Here is a 16627-nt window from a genome sequence, read left to right as displayed (position 1 = left end):
GCTCTGAGGACTTCAGGAACACCTCTTGCTTCCTACGGCATTTTTTTTCCCCAAGTCAAATGCATTGCTCCTGTCTTCTGGTAGGATTGAGCAGGAGCTGATTAGGAGGACTCATCACCCCTCCATCTCCTTGATTTTCAGCATCAGGAGTGCACAGTTGATTATTTCTCTCTATATGTTACTGCTTTTTGTTGTGGGTTTTTTTCACCCCCGGACTCACCTTCAGCAAGTTGTGCTACTTGATAAAACTTTGGCTCCTTCACTGACTGCAATGTGAAAGTGTTGTTCTTCAGTGACCTCTGTTGGGTAGGCTCCAACCTGCGTTCCCCACAGAGAGGTTTTCCCCTCCCTGTTTCTGTACTGCTCCACCTAAGCAGGGGTTTTGCTCTTTGGTGTGTTCTGACAGCAGCCTGGGTGGCTGCAGCTACCACATCGTTCATATTGTCTAAACTGTTTCTTGGGATTTTGATGAACTCCACCAATAGTCAAGTTTTTTGTTTTTTTTTAAATTTTCCTTAAAATTTTCCTTTCTGCATTCTGGACCTTTTATAGGCATCTTTCAGCAGAATAAATCAAAACTAAAATCTAGCCAATTCTGTTCATGGAGAATGCAAAATCCTGTATTAAGTGTCAGCTGATAAATAATAATCTAAAAGATATTATTTAAAATCCCATTGCTTCCACACAGAACAGTGTTTTTCTGTCATTGGAGTTGTGCTCCTGTTTGCAATTTTGCCTGAGTGTGTTTGCCCACCATCCACAGCCACCCCAAGTTCCACAGCACATCCAGCTGGGACCACCAGCTCCTCTGGCTTGTGACACAGAATGTGAGCACAGGCTGAAGGAACAAAGGAGGCAGGACATGGAGCTTTTAAATCCAGTTTTCCCAATCCCAGAGACCACCCTCAGTCTTTTAATTTGGTATTTTACTTCTTTATTTAGTATTTTACTTCTTTATTTAGTCTTTTCCCATGTGAACTACTCTGTTCACAATTTGTATACCTGTGACTTCGTCCGTAAGAGTGATAATTGATTAATAAATAATTTATTAACAATTCCCTGACAAGAAAGGGACAGGATTCTCCTGGGGAAGTATACTTTCCTCATGTTTCTTTTAAAGATGTCAGATGTCTACCTTAATTGCACAGAATCAAAGCCAAACTCCATTGACGTCAATGCAGTTACTTGGGTTTTATTAATATCAGATAAATATAAAAACAGTTTCAAGCACAAATTCACAGAGAATAATAAAACACCCACACAAACCTCCAGTTGAGTTGTTCCTGGTGCTGCTGCTTCCCTCATTTGGAATGTATGGCTGTAGTGCCTGCGACTGTGCTGAGACCAGAGTACACCTTTGAATCGTCTCTTCTCCCCTTGAGAAAATAATGTGCAGAAAATGCCTCTAACACCACGGTAATGGGGTGAGATTAGCACCAGAATAAACAGCTCCAGACTCAGATAATATCAGGGACCTGAAAAGAGGAGTAGGCTCTGCAACCCCTTTCCCCTCCTTGCAGGTGCAGGACTGCCTGCGTTCAAGCTCCAGTGTGGTGCAGCTGTGTAACCTGGGAGCTGAGTGATGTGGAAGGACCGGTGTGACAAAGTCCTGAGAGAAAACATCTGGGGCCAAGGCAGCTGGGCACTGGGGCAGGGGCCCTTGTGAAGCCTGTGCACCCCCGTGGGCAGGGCTGTGCCCAGCCCTGTGCCCCCTGGTCTCAGCCTTGCCGGCTGCCTGGCTTCCCTCCAAACCTGTCCTGTCCCAGCTGATCTCTCAGCCAGCACTGGAAGCTAGTGCCATCTCATCCACAGGACACCCAGGACTGAATTTAGTCACAACAAATTACCTCAAAGAACCCTAACTATTGAGTAAGCAATGACTTGGAAGCACATGCAAGTAGAAAAACTGATGTGCAGAAAAGATGGTTTAGCATTCATTTGGTTTCCCTGACACTAATTACAACAGGAAGAAGTGTTCCTTCTGTTTGAGTGAATCTATTTCTTAGGTTCCCAACCCAAACTATCAAGATGCTTTTTGATTTTGCTCTGAAAAAAATTGAGGAGTTTTAGAATTTTACTGAATAAAAGTAGCACCACCATGCCCTTGATGGATGTCAGCTGCAGTAGCTCTAAGGGAGCTGTGAGATACCCTGGTTCTGGTGTGCACTAGGGAAGGAAGGAAGATCCTGGGAAAGCTTCTTGTCAGTGGCTCCAGAACATCTCCTCAGCAATTCCAGGTCAAGAGACAGATTATGACACCTCTGTGGCAGCAAGATGATCATTTACAAAATGAAAATGCCAGCAGCCTGTCAAGCTCGTAAGCCCAACAGCTCCAACTTTATAAACCTTAAGCTGGAATTTAACCATACAGTGTTTCACAGATAAGGCTTAAAAGAGCATAGTTTCATTGTTTTCAAGTTGTTGTTTTTGGTTGTTTGGTTTTTTTTGTTTTGGTTTTTTTTTTTTTTTTTGGGTTTTTTTTTTTTTTGGTCTCTACTTCTGGGTTTTCTGTTCCAGAACTTCACAGTTCAGTGGTGTTACTGAATGCCAAGGAGTCAATCCTCAGTAACAGGCCTCTGAGGCTCTTTGGGACTAATTAGTTTGAGAAGAAAATAGCTGCCAGAGTTTGGAAAGACAAATTGGGAGTCAGCTACTTTTGTTCCATCTCTCTTTGCCGTGTCCAGTCCCTCCTTTCACTGGAGCCCAGAGGTCCTGTGATCCTTATTACAACTTCGTAGCAGCTCTTAGATGAAAGGACATTTGAATGAAAGTTCATTACAGATCGCTACATTAACTACTTTTCGGACGTGCCTCTCCTTTTCAAACAGCAAGGTTCAAAACTTTCACAACTTGAAGACACCTGTGTGCTAAGCATTATTTATTGTCAACTTTTTAAACTCTGTGGTACATCTGGACAGCAACAAATCAACTGAGCTGTTTGACTTGGGTGGAGATCAGGATCTTTCCACGAGCCTCTTACCCGAAGGAGCAGGGCAGATCTTAGGGGGGAGGAATGACAGCCTTGTGGTAACGCCTCAGGCAAGTGGCCTCGCAGAGGTCACCTCTGGGGGAGCACCACATCACAGGTACACTGGCAAGCCACTACCACAGCAAGGTAAAACAAAAGCATTGGACATTTCTCTGCCTACTGCAATCCATTCAAATCACTTTTCCCATCTTTACTCCTTGCCTCACTACAAGCCCGAGCTGTGCACGCTCAGGAGCAAAGAGCACACTTTTATCTAACAAATGTCCAACCAGATCCAACTGAGGAGGCACTGGCCTCTAATGACAACTCATAGGTTTTAACGGATAAAACCTGGCAATTTTATTTCTTACGTGCACAACAACAGTCAGAATTTCCAACCCTGCTTGAAGCTGCTGAGCCCCAAGCAGAGCTGGCAGCTGAGCAGCTCCTCGTCATGCTGGATGAAGAGAAACCGCTGCCAGCAAAGCTCCCAGTCTCAGGCTCCTGCAAGGAGACGAGGGTTTGAAAAGCTGAGGCTGATGGACCCTGCCCAAGGGCAGCGTTCACACTGAGCTTTTCTAGCAGACACGGTCCAGCACCAAGTGAGGGGAATCGCCCAACGCCGTTTCCTTCCCGGGTGCCAGAAGTCTAACTCGGAAGCCTGGAGCAGGTTTTATCTGAACTTCAAGTCGCCTTTTGAAGATGTACTTGTTATTTTCATCAGATAGCAGAGGCAATACATCCAAAGACTCATGAAACTTTTAAGTCAGACTTCCTTCCCTAAAGAAATAGTCAACCAACACTCAATTTTTATGAGCTGGTGGAATCATTGGTTAATAATCTGAGACAGAAACAGCAATGTGAATGTGAAAACAGGGTCACAAGTGTAACTCAGCACCAGGAATTTCACAGTGGCAGCCTCAGCACTTCTAGAAGCCTCCATCCACCATGACTGAAATTAGGGTACCGCTTTGTGATACACTCACTCTGATCCATCTGTCTGTGATTACAGACAAGAACACTTCAATTCTCTACATGCTCCCACCATGTTTTACAGCAAATCTACCATCCTATAGCTTCGGTATGACATTCCATCACTTCACTGACCCTATGAAACACTGTACTGGGTAATTTATTTCCTAGCTTTCCTGCAGGAAGGAACAGGTATGTCTTGCTAATCTTTACCTCCTGAAGAAAAACCTAACACCCAGAGATTATCCCTACTGCTGGCAGACTGCAACTGCCACCAAGTCTGCCCTGAAATGGGACTGACCACCCCTGAAATGGTACTTCACTGGTGACACCAGTCAGAGCAGCCAACACCACAAACACCTGCTTCAGGCAGAAACCTTCTGGTCATGAGAGTAACACTTATCAGTGTGTGCTCACAACAGCTACACAAGGGAAGCATGTGCCTGCACCAGGAGGAACAGATGTCTTCCTGAGAGGGTATTAGTAATCCATCTTCCAGGCTCCCAAATATGCATGAAAACGGGCATTTTGGAAATACAAACCTGGTTCAAACCCAATGGAGAACAGATTTTCTTTTAGACAAAATAAGCCAAGAATAAACCTCTAAATTTAAAATTGTCTCTAAATTTAAAATTGTAGGTTTGTATTACAGCAATAAAAACCCACATAAAAGGGCACTTTGAAATGCTCCGTGGCTTTATTCAATTGTTCTTGTGCTGTTTGCCACAGCTGCTAGTGCCCAGTGACTCACTGCCTGGGCCACATGCAACACAGGACACTGCAGAACAGAACTGCAGCTCAAGGCACCCCTGCTGCAATTACCCAAACAGTCTCTGCTTTTATCCAAGTTCTGCCAGAACAACCTGACTGGAAAAAGCAGCTCACTGTGCACAGCAGCCTTGATCTCTCAAAACTTCTCATACTGAATCCAACAAAAAAACCCAAAACCGAAACCCACTCTTGATTTTCCTGCCAGGCAGCTGTGAAGGGCAAAAAAACCCCAACCCTTAACTCAAGCCTGGCCAAAACCTGTCACACACCATGTCATACCAGGTTCCTGATTTTGATGGACCAGGTTTTAATTTATCCTGCTTCTAAAGGAATCTGATTCCTCAACATTGGTATTTAAGACAGCCACTTCCAGACATAAGCAGGTGAACTTTGGGTACCTCTGTGCTCAGGGTGGCAGATCTCCTCCTCTGCTCCCTCCCTCTCCAAATGAGGCTGGAGCTGGACACTGCCTGGCCTGTGCACAGCTGGACCCATGGCAACAGCCAGCTTCTCAGCACACACCAACTGCAGCAGTCCCAGCTCCTGCTGCTTTAATCCTGGATTTGGAGCTGTTGAAAACCACAGGAAAGGAAAAAACCCCAGCCAAAACCCAACTCATGGATGATTAAAACAGAAGCTGCTTTTTTTAAAAAAAACCAAGCTTTCAAAGATCAGGATACAGACAGCTGTCCTGCTTTAAGAGGCTGTCAGCTGCACACTGTTGATTACCCAACATCTGCTTCTTGCCCAGGTTTCAAATCTCCACTGTTGGAACAGCATCTAGGGTTAAGGTGGGTTTTTTTTCTCTCATTCAAGAGATTGTCACTGTGTGATCAGCTTCGCAAATTTCATTGAGCTGCGTCAATACTTACTTGGAAAAGCAATAAGGGGGTTGAATCACAAATGAAGATTGACCAAAACCAAATCCTTTATTTCCACAACTGTATAAATGTGCTCCAAGTATGTGTCCAACACAAGTTAGAAAAACAAAATAGAACATGCCAGTTGCAAACTAGATCAGTTCACCGACGTGCTGACTCCTTGGTATTAGGCTTAGTTACACAAGACCAGTCACAGTAAAAAGATACATTTTAGAGTACAAAGTAGCAGGATGTTAAGCCATTTCAGCTTGTGCACATACAAGTCACACTTCTGGCAGAAAATGCAGAGAAGTTTGCATTACTATGCTGGAAGCTATGTTGCATCACTTTAAATGGCATCAATATCGATATCATCATCTTTATTGTTTGCAGGCTTCACAGTTTCAACTTTAGGTACACTGGCAGTTGTGGAGTACACCACCTGTGGAGACAAGACACTTCCTTCAGTGACAGCACATACTACCATTAAGCACTGGAATAATTCCACCACCAAACCACCCTCCTGACCATGGTCATGAACCCCTGCTGTGTAAGGCAGGGCTGTGCACATGCATCTGGAAGAAGCAGAATCTCCTACTCAGGAGCAGAATAATACAATGCTGGGAGGAGAACACCCAACCAAACCCTGTGTAAAAACACTCCCAAGCCACCGCCAGCTGGAGTGTAACCAACAGATTTTTACCTAGGCCTAAACTGTGAGGAAGATGTCAGTTATTCTTCCACCAGCTTATCTAACAAACACACACCCCCACTAACTCACCTACAACACGAGACAGGACGCTCGATAGCTCCTGTCAACCTTGCACTGCATGAGCTGCGACAGTGCTGTCACTGTAGAATGGTACAGTCTTGGGCTACCCAGGTGCAATTGCATCACAGTGATCTCATGCAGACACGTGACAACTAGCAACACTTAAAGCATTGTAAATGGAGTGTTCCTCTTGTTCCTGCACAGTCATACCCCAAGTCATCCGTGTCAGAGTGCACCAGCACAAGGTTACAAGACTTCAGCATGCAGGAACAGTGCAGCCTTGGAGCTGCTGACAGTAAACGAGCCTTTCCTACCTCTATGTTTTCATCTTCATCCTCTTCTTCATTACCGGAAGATTCTTCTTCAGCTTCCTTCAGCCATTTAATAAATGGTTCTGCTTTGACACGGATTTCTTTGGCAAGCTCCTTTGAAACATATTTCTTTGAGGCCTGAAAGACAGATACTTTGTGTGAACACTGAAGGCGTTTACACCAGATTGTACCCAAATACTGCCTAACTGGAACTCTAATCTCACCCACTGCCTTCCACAGCCCGTTTTTGTGAAGGAGGCTTCTTGCTGCACAAGCTACACCAGTATGGAGAAGCCAGAACAGTAGGCTACCTTCAGGCATTTAATTGCTGTAATACATTACATACTGCCCTTTACCTTTTCTGCCCAGCCAAGGATGACTTCTTCTTCCAGAAGATCTGCATCGTACATTTCCTTCAAAATATGTGGTATTTTTGAAATAAGCTGAGACTGATGCATAGCTACCACACACTCGAAGCCATGGAGAAGGTACCTCTGAGCTTTCTTGTTGTTGTGGCAGAACTAGAATTGTGATAAAAGCAAAAATGATGGAATGAGCTTTTTTACCCTCTCTCCAGACTGGATAGAGAGCAGAAGCAGCTCTACAAGATTGCAAAGTTCACAATGATTCATACTATCTCTTCCCAGCAGCTCCCCCTAGCTAAGGAGTTGAAAAATAAAACACTACTAAAAGTCCTTCCCCACAGTACCAAGCAGCTGCTACAAAACACTCCTAAGAGCTGTCACAATGAGTGCAAAGAGATGGCTTACACGAAGGAAGTGACGTCTGTATTTCCTGATTTGTTCACGAATCTTTTCGTCAAAAAGGACTTCAGTGAGAACAAGTGGGCCCATAGGCTTTACATCCAGTCTCTCTGCTTCTGCTACAATGTCTTTGTCAGAAGTATCGATGACACCTTCTTCCTTCTTTTTCTAGAGGGAAACAGGCAGAGAAACATTTTAATGCCACTTGAGGTCTGCATTAATGCTCCTAGCAATCTCCCCTTCCCCTACTGGTGCTGACAGAGCCAGTACTTTGCAGAAGCTTGAGCAAGTTGCTTTTAGTTTCCTTACAAACATTTTGCACAATTACAGCTGAGTGATTACATCAAGCCAACAACCAGAGGATAGTTACCTTTACAAAATCAAACAGTAAGTTGACTCTCTCTTCTGTAGTTCTTTCCAGGTCTTCACTAAGTGTGAGGTTCTTCGCATGGTCACTGATTTCATCCATTCTACGCCTCTGGGCTTCTTCTGTTGTGTCCTCACCCCAGTCATCATCATCCTCCTCCTCCTACAATACAAAACCAAGAGAGCCACACAATATTACTGCAGGCTTAGTATTACATGTGGATAGAAATTATAGACTTGAGAGCATCTTTATAAAACTACAGAAATGTTTATAGTGCAATAAAATGTTTATTTGCAAGTCAAAGATCATTGAAAAAGTGCAAACATATGAAGTAAGAAACGGAAGCTAAACCTAATTCTATAGCCCTCTGCAGGGCTACCTGAACTGCAGTTCAACCATTCTACCTAGTACACAGGAGACAGCCGAGGTGCCTGAAAAAGAGTGAAAAAGGATAGGCAGCTTTCACTGAGCAAGGTGTGCTCGTGCTGATGAGCTGATAAAGATGCTATAGAGGAAAATCCGGGACCCTTCTATTCCAGCACTAAGTTCTGGATACAATAAGACTTCTAGGTGCAATGCTGACCAGCAAGGAATGCCAGTGACTTCAGAGGTTTAAATCTGAGCAATACACCACACACCCTCATCTCCCCACCTTCCCTTCTACTTACCACAACCTGTGGAGGAGTAATCTCCTCTGGTGGTGGGGGTGGAAGTGTCTCATTGCTGGACACAGAACCATTCTCTTTGTCCTTGCCTTTTCTGTTCTTCTTCTCCTTTTCTTTCTTTCCTGTACCAGTGTCACCACTTTCTGCAAGTGAATTTTAATGTTTTGTTCTATGAACTAGAGCAAACTACAAAGTCCCTGCACCTCTGCCAAATCCCCAAGTGGGTTTGGATGCTTTCATTAGCTGCAAGTTACAGGTAGTACCCATCCCCAAACACACTCAGGGAAGATGCACATTTGGCGGGGAAGCCCCCAGCTGCAGTCTAAGTCCTGCTTGTCACCAAGATTGTCCAAGTCTATATAACAGGTGACCTCACAAACAGAGACCCCTCGAATAGGTTAGACTTTTCTACTCTAGCAAGCTTAAATTGCAGCAGGCAACTAAATGCTTACTACAGAGTGTTGCTTGCACAGGTTACAGTTTGTGTTTACTACAGCTTTTACTTCCTGCTCTGACATTTCACGCTGACCTAAAGGAACAACTGCCAAGAGCTACTGCTATCTACCTTCCTTCCTTTTAAGTTTTGTCCTGCACAGGCAAATCCAGCTTCTATGGAATAGCTCTACTTGGGAAGGACACGTTCTAAGGAGGAAAGACATTAGCAGCACAGCTCCTTCATCTTGGTCCGCCCAAACACACTCTAGGAGTATGCTGGTGCCTTTTTACATTTCAATTAGATGTGAGCTATTTATTTTTCTACTTCCATAATACCACTAATACAGAAGTTCTCTTTCTCCCAAGAAGTAAGGAAAGGCACTTACCAGGTGGGTTTTTGAGAATGAACGTGCAGAGTTTATGGTTTGTGTCAAGCATGCCTCGATAGCCACAGGCTTTGCAAGAGTTACCTATAGTTTGTTTCTTAGGATTGACATGCTGTAAAGAGAACAACCACAATTAATTTACTACTTACAGAACAACTGCATCAAAGCCTGATGTCTATGTTTTAAGTGAGAGGTTTAAATACTTTGTATCACCCTCTAAAGACAAAGTTTAGAAGTAGCAATTTATCCCAGAAGTTAGGAACTGTTAGAGATGTAAAACCTTCCCAAAGCATGCAAGAATGTGTACTTGATTTTCTATTCATAGTTACTGAAGTCATTTAACTTTGCACTGCTTTCACCAATGTCTGACACTGTTTCCATCGTGTCCTTGTTAATGCAGACAGAGCACTCACCAGATCAGTTTCAGGATTCTCACACTCAGGACAGAGAACAAATTTTTTAATGAATCCATCCAACATGTCTTGCAGCTTATTCGCCTCATGAGATCCATTGACAATGTAACGGTCATTCTTAACATCAAACTGGGTCTGTGCTCCCAGCTCACAACCAAAAAATTTGGTAGGATCTGTAAAGGAAGAATTATAGCCACTACCACATTCACATCTTTGTTGTGACACTTAAACAGCAAGGAAATAGGCTGCTGATTCTGTCTATTTATTATTTAACCCTGAGATAATCACATTTCTTTCTTACAAATCTTTAAGAGTACTAATGCTTTACTAGCTAATTAACACTACCGCTTCACACAAGAAAGCATTTAAAAACGCTGTGTCATTCCACACTACTACTTACACGTTGGAGGCCGATTAAGCGCCTTTGCAACGTCAACCATGTTGACTATAACTGTCTTGATTCCATTTCCTTTGCCCTCCACCTGAAGAAAACAAGTAATATTTTAAGGTTAAATCCTTGCAACAGACAGACCCAGCATGCATTTCCCATTTAACTACACCAGAATTCTGCTCAGAAGTGCATCTCCTCCCAAGACCCAACATGCACTTAGTGTGGACCGAAGGAGCAGACCCCCTCCCTGCCCTGAGCGGCCAAGCATTGCCACGACCTCTCTTTCCCCTCCTGGGAGAACACTCCCTGCTTCCAGCCGCTGCTTAGGAAGTTACCTTGGCAATCAGACGGGGCATTTTGTAGCGATAGAACTGATCTGAAACACTGCGGTTGACGTTGACAGACATTTTGCCTTATTAGTAGCTTTATCAATAAGATGAAGAGATCTTTGATTGCAGTTTTTTGGTATCTTCTGTCTGGAGAAGACGGGATGACATAAACGACTGCAAGAGTTCTCGGTCTCTGACATGAAAAAATTTTCGCCACTGAGGCTGTAAGGTTCTTGCTTGTACGCTATGTTTCCCCAATACAGGTACCAGTGGCTGCGCAACAGCTCTGCAAGTGTCAACACACAAAAAAAAGTTAAGTTTCTCTTAATGTACATCGATCCACTCTTGCTACAAAGCTATATAAGGGATGATATCTAGGGTGAGAAAAAGGGAAAAGTAAGTTTGTTATGCTATGGCTTTCTTCAGCCTATGGAACTGAAATCCATCCTTGGCTCGTACTGCTAAGGAACTTTTCTTTAACTGCACCACAAAGCTTTCCACCCTCTCTTACCACCCTAAAACCACTGAACAGCTTACAACTGCTTTTTTATGCACTTAACTCCAGCGGGAGTTCTGGGATCACTAAGGAAGGGCACACTCCTCGATTTATTATGCAGACCAGTGACTTGCACCATAAGGGTCACGTGGCATGGTTTCAGCCTGAAGGGCACAGGAAATCAGGAGAAAGATTTGGAAATCCATTTCAAATTCCACATCATAGCATGAACCTATCACAAACTGAAGTCTGCCAAAATGTTGCGAAATATAAGATGAAGCAGCAGCAATCTGTAGCCCACCATAGTTTCTACATGGCTTACCAGTTTTTGGATCGGAGTGGAAAAGAGTTGAAAATTACGTAATTCTCCCTCTCACTTATGGATTCTCATAGCAGCTTCTGTTGAGTTCTGACTTAACATTAAGCCTGATAAAGTCTGACAGAAGTTGCTTCACTGTAGAAAGCCTAGCAATGCAGAGGTACAGAGCAGTGCAGCAGCTTTTCCAGTTGATTTTTTCTTGGGGGAAAGCGAGGAGGGGGAGGAAGGGGAAGGAGGATGAATCCTATTATTAAAGTTGCCTTGAGCAGTATTTATATATTTAAATTAACACGTGCGTCTATAATCAGATCTAGGAGTACTTAAGCCACAATTGGATGACTACACAGGCAACCCTGACTACAGAGCATGGCTATTCTGACGCGTCATCATGTTGTTAGCGTTAATGACAGAAGCGTTGACACATTAAAAAAGCCTTCTTAGCATTTATGCGGAAGAGCGTGCCTATGGTGCAACTCGATCCGAGTCCCTCTGGTCACGTTTACAACTTCTTTACACGATAGGAACACAGATCTCTACGCGCCTCGTGTTCTACATTAACCCCGATACGATTTTACCCTTCCTCGGCAAAAAGCACACGGCAGAGTCCGTTTAAAACACACCATTTCCCTCCCCAGGATGTCTAAAAAGAGCCACAGCGTAACCTGACCACGTGTTTGAAGAAGTGCTGAGGAAGCAGCTCTCTCTCGGTGACCGCGTTCCCAGAAGGAGCGTACAGTTTTTGCCTCCTTCCAGAGTGCAGCATTTGTCTGCTGCAGGCTGAAGCTCCCTCTCCTGGTCCCTACGACACCTCATCCCAAGCACCACCCCCCCACATGCCGTACTCGGAGGAAAGAGCGGGAAGGCACACCGACTCCGTGCCGCACAGCGCCGCGTCCCCGCCCCGCTCGCGGTGAGTCAGAAATGCAGCAATTAAGCACTGAGTCAGCGCTGGGAGCCACGGGGGAGTCACCTCCGGCCGCGCATGCGCCGAAAAAAAAAAAAAAAAAAAAAAAAGAGAAAGCCTCGGCCACCCAAAAAGCAAACAATAACCCCACAGCTGACAGTCTACTGCTTTTAGAGTTGAATTTTGTTGTGCGTTTTTACATTGTTTGTTCCCCCGGCCCCCTCCCCCGCCCCGCACTGCTTGTCTTCCCCCCTCCCGTTAAAGTCCCGGACGCTTCGTTACACAAAACCTCTGCAAATATCCACCGTTCACCGACAGCCTGAGGCCCCGGCCCAGCACAAACCGCCCGCCCCCCCACCTCCACCGTCCTCACCCGCCCTAGCTCACTATTAGCACTCACCGTTTTCGTCCAATAAAGACATAAACCCAACGCTGCTCGCCCCGGGCTGCGACGAAGCCGATTGTGAGAGGAGAACAGGGCCGAGGGGGCGCTTATATCCAGACGGAGAGGGAGGCGGAGGCGGACGCCGCAGCCTCCGGGTCCCGGCGTCCTGGGGCGGGCGGTATCACCAGGGAGAGCGGTGCCGGGCTATCTGCGGGCAAGACACAATCAGGAGCATCGTTAGCGGCGGCACCTGTGAGGGAGAGGGAAGAGGAGGGGGGAGAAGAGGGAAGGGGGGAGGGAGAGGCGGCGAGAGGCGCGCAGGAGGGGCCGGCGGACGGGACCCGGCAATGGCTGCCCCGTACTCACCTCTAGAATGTTCTCGCTCCGACTGAACAACGCCAGAGCTGGGATCAATCAGCCAGTGGTGCGCCCCGCCCCCCGCCAGCGCCATTGGCTCACCGCTCGCCTCGCTGCGAAGCTATTGGCTAAAACCTCTCCCGTCCCCTCGTCTATTGGTGAAAGCCGCTATCAATCAAGGCTTTGCCTCCCTCCCCCGTGCCCTCCCCCTCGCCAGTGCCCCAAAGGACATCGCGTCTACAGCGACCGAGTCTCGCGAGAGAGCGCGGGGCGGGGGGGCCGAGGCCGGACCGGTGCGGCGGGGCCGGGGCTGAGGGGGCTCCCGGGGCCTGAGGGAGTTCCCAGCTTCCCCCGGCCCCTCCGTCCTGCCCGGTGTGCCCAGACTCTGCCCCGGGGGTGAGGGGGGCGAGCTACTCCCTGGAGGGCAGTGACCCAGTGCTTGACATCTCAGCAACTATGTTACAAGTAATAATACAAAGAATTTAAAGCAATTACGTTGCTGAATAAGTTGTGTTTTTCCTGCACAGCCGGCTTTCGGAGTGTGGGGAAGAGCCTGTTATTTAACTCCAGTGTCATAAAGGCTCAGCGTTGGGTGGCTCTGGGTGCCTGGGCTGCCTTACAAAGGATGAGCAAGTGTCATATGCAGCTACTCTGTTCTTAGTGGAAAATGTTGCCAGCCCTATGCAGCCGAATTGGGACCCTGAATGAAATGCATGTCTCGATTTATTTTCACGTAAAAAGCAGGAAACTTGCATCCTTTCTTCCCTGTTTCTTGTTCTTTCCCAACGTCTTCCATCTGCACTCCTCCAGTATCACGGGAGTTATATGCTTTGGGTATTTTAGAGTCAATAATGCTCAAGTGGCAAAGAATTTTTTCCTGGCTCTGTGAATTGAGTGGGCACCCAGCTCTATTGCCCCTATAAACACTCCCCAGCAGAGCAATGCTCCTCAGCTCCTGTCACTGTCTTACTCAGTAATGTTGTAAAGCTTCTTGATGGCTCTGTGGGAGTATAGAGGAAAAGAGAGCGAGCGACAATAAAACTAATAGTGACATTAAATGATGTTACATACTCTAAATCTCTTCCTGCCTTGATGTACATGTTGAACATTTTTGGTCTGATATGCAGAAGAACTGTGCACAGGAAGGTGGCTGATAAATGATGTTTTCTTAGAAGTCAGGGAAGCAGGACTACAGCCACTTCCAGAAGCACACAGTGACAATAAAAAAGCTTGTTTCCTCAGCTGGAGCAACCAGAGAAAAATGTGCACATCTTTCCATCAAAACTCTCAATGTGGCAGCTGCCCTTGCTACATGTCTCCTTTCAGTATGTGGAATAGCTGGTCGTTCCAGCCAGGACACTCTCCTGTAAAACATCATGGAATGGTTTGGGTTGGAAGAGACCTTAAAGGTCATCTAGTTCTAACCCCTCACCCTGGGCACGGACACCTTCCACCAGATCAGCCACATCCAACCTGGCCTTGGACACTCCCAGGGACGGAGGGTCCGTCATGTAAGTTTGTCTTGGACTTCACTATCAGCATTTGAAAAAGGTAAAAATTCTTCAGGGTATGTTAAATGCCTCTTTGATAAATGCATGACAACACTGTCTGAAATGAAAGAAAGTGTTAGGGCAAAATAAGGAAGCATCTCCAAAGTATGTGAGGCTTGGCAGTTACCATGAGGGGAAAAAAGTCATAAAAAAGTGTGAGGCAAGAAAAGCTCAGCAGAAAATCCTTTGCCGTGAAACTATGTGGCACATATAACTTGCTAAATGCCTCCTGTCTGTGGCTTTGGCTCGGTATTACAACACCTAGGGGGTTAATAAATTACAAGTGTTAAAGTATACTGTTGCCAACACTACTTAGTGAGCTGCTGGGAAAGAGACCCTGGATTTGGTACTGTTTGACATTATGAACAGACCTGAACTCTTACAATTAATAGCATAAAGAAAGATAATTTTTAAATATAGTCTATAAACGGACAAAAGTTAAAGAGGTACCTTTTAAGATGATGTTTGTTCTGCAAAAAGCAGGTCTCATCCAGGTGAAGTCACCTGACATTCTCCTGGATTATGCAAATCAGACTAAAATTGTGGATTATTGACTTCATGGTGCCTAGTTGTTGATTTTTTCCTCAGTAGAAAATTCCTTAACATTAAACGTTGGATTCTGAATATTTTTACTGAATCTTAATATTTACAGTTTGTTCATTTTAATATTTCATGGTATGGACAAGACAGAAAAATATTTTCTCTTCTCCCATTTAAAAATGTCACAGTTTCATGAATCCTGAAGTTCATAGTTCACATTACTTGTGTGACCTTCAAAATACACACTACTTGTGTACTTTGCATTTTATTGACAGAAACTATGCAGGTTTTATACATAATTTTGTAGATACGACATTTTAATCTACATTAGTAAGCCAGGTTTTGCAAATGGTTTAATGTCTAAGAATAGAAAATTTTCCACAGTTGAATTTAGAGTGCATTTCCTTATCACAGAAATGTATTATTATTGCTGAGTTCAGCCTTGAACAAACCAAGTTTGTTCCATGTTGCCTTAGCTGGTTTTTATTAGAAATAACCGAGAGTCAATGACTGTGACAATGCAGCAAAATCAAAACTCTGTTGAAATTCTTAACATATTTAAAATCTTCAGAATTAGGTTTGTAATCTGAACAGTTACCATGTGTCCTTTTAATCCCTGATTGCCAGCTTGATGTCCTTCCATGGTTTATTCAGCGAGTTTGTCCTCTCAGTGGCGCGGCTGGCTGCAAACATAACCCTAATTCAACACGCTCCTGGTAACCTTGGCCTTGAAGGATGTTTTGTCTCCCAGTGGCTGGGTCAGAGCTCTTTTTTCCTCCAGTGCAGGCAGGAGCATTAGCACCTGAGTAAGGGATTCCTCCTCGTGCCATCTTCACGGCTTTGGCTGTAATTTCAGGAGATGGAAGGAGGGCCAAGCTCATCTATGGTTACGTGGAATAGCAATAGCCTTTCTTCCTCCTATCTTGGCAACGTGTAGAGAAAGTTTAATTATTTACATGTCAGGTTGGAATAGGTAACCTTTAGGGAAGTGTGGGTCCGAAATCCATCGGGATTGACACTAGACATTGATCAGTTACAAGGGCAGAGGTTAATTCTGGTTTTACTGTTCAGGAGCTTCAGAGTCATTTCTGCCTGGCACCTCAGTGGTCATCTTGGGGAGGTTCACTTTGCGAAATGCTTTTCTTTCCATGCTCTGTAGCACCATCATTCCTGTTAGCTATTTTTAGTAGCTCAGGAATCAGTAAACAGAGAAAAACATGAGAGCAAGTGTGTGATGTTAGACATACATATAGACATTATTTATGGCAGTTACTTTTGTTTCTTCTATTACTATGCAGAAATGCTAAAATCTCCCAGCTAGTGTTTGAGTCTGAGTGCTCTGAAAGGGCTCAGTGTCATCTGACAGCATGAGCTCTGCCTCAGATCTGGTCTTGTCACCAGTGAGGTTCCCTGTACACTCCCTCTTTCTCTTCCAGTGTATATCTGCCTATACAAGGCAGTCACCACAGCAAGGAGAGGCAAACAGCTTCTCTGCAGAATATAAACGAGTGTTTGATAGCAGTGAAGTCCCTGCCTTGGAAACCTCTCTTTTCTCTGTGTGCCTCAGCAGTAAGTGGAATGCTGGTGACAGGAGTCAGGGAAGCCAGGCTTTCTCAGTTTGTCTAGGTAGCAGCTTTGACTATGGGCCTAATGGCAGCCACTACCATTATCC

The 16627-nt window shown here is 45.1% G+C and overlaps 1 protein-coding gene and 1 non-coding gene across 4 annotated transcripts; both read right to left on the bottom strand.

Moving 5' to 3' along the window:
• Window positions 1–5615: 5615 nt before the first annotated feature.
• Window positions 5616–12996, bottom strand: EIF5 (eukaryotic translation initiation factor 5). 3 transcript variants are annotated; one of them, XM_041425524.1, is made up of 13 exons: window positions 12875–12996; window positions 12524–12716; window positions 11223–11417; window positions 10411–10690; window positions 10085–10166; window positions 9685–9857; window positions 9272–9383; window positions 8454–8593; window positions 7789–7947; window positions 7425–7586; window positions 7011–7175; window positions 6658–6792; window positions 5616–6013 (listed from the first exon to the last, which is right to left on the bottom strand). In XM_041425524.1, exons 4-13 carry the CDS (start codon window positions 10480–10482, stop codon window positions 5921–5923), a joined length of 1293 nt encoding a protein of 430 aa, XP_041281458.1. In that variant the 5' UTR covers window positions 10483–10690; window positions 11223–11417; window positions 12524–12716; window positions 12875–12996; the 3' UTR covers window positions 5616–5920. The 3 variants fall into 3 exon arrangements, with proteins under 3 accessions (XP_041281458.1, XP_041280625.1, XP_041279782.1); XM_041424691.1 differs by lacking the exon at window positions 11223–11417; XM_041423848.1 differs by lacking the exons at window positions 11223–11417; window positions 12875–12996 and having other exon boundaries at window positions 12524–12857.
• Window positions 8795–8917, bottom strand: LOC121335309. Its single transcript, XR_005952544.1, has one exon. It is a non-coding gene; the product is annotated as a small nucleolar RNA SNORA28 (small nucleolar RNA).
• Window positions 12997–16627: the final 3631 nt, after the last annotated feature.

Source organism: Onychostruthus taczanowskii, unplaced genomic scaffold (genome assembly GCF_017590055.1).
Source record: "Onychostruthus taczanowskii isolate IOZ18803 unplaced genomic scaffold, ASM1759005v1 scaffold1, whole genome shotgun sequence".
Lineage (NCBI taxonomy): Eukaryota > Metazoa > Chordata > Aves > Passeriformes > Passeridae > Onychostruthus > Onychostruthus taczanowskii.
Note: the sequence above shows the minus strand (reverse complement) of the source record. Positions and strands in the feature narration are given on the sequence as shown.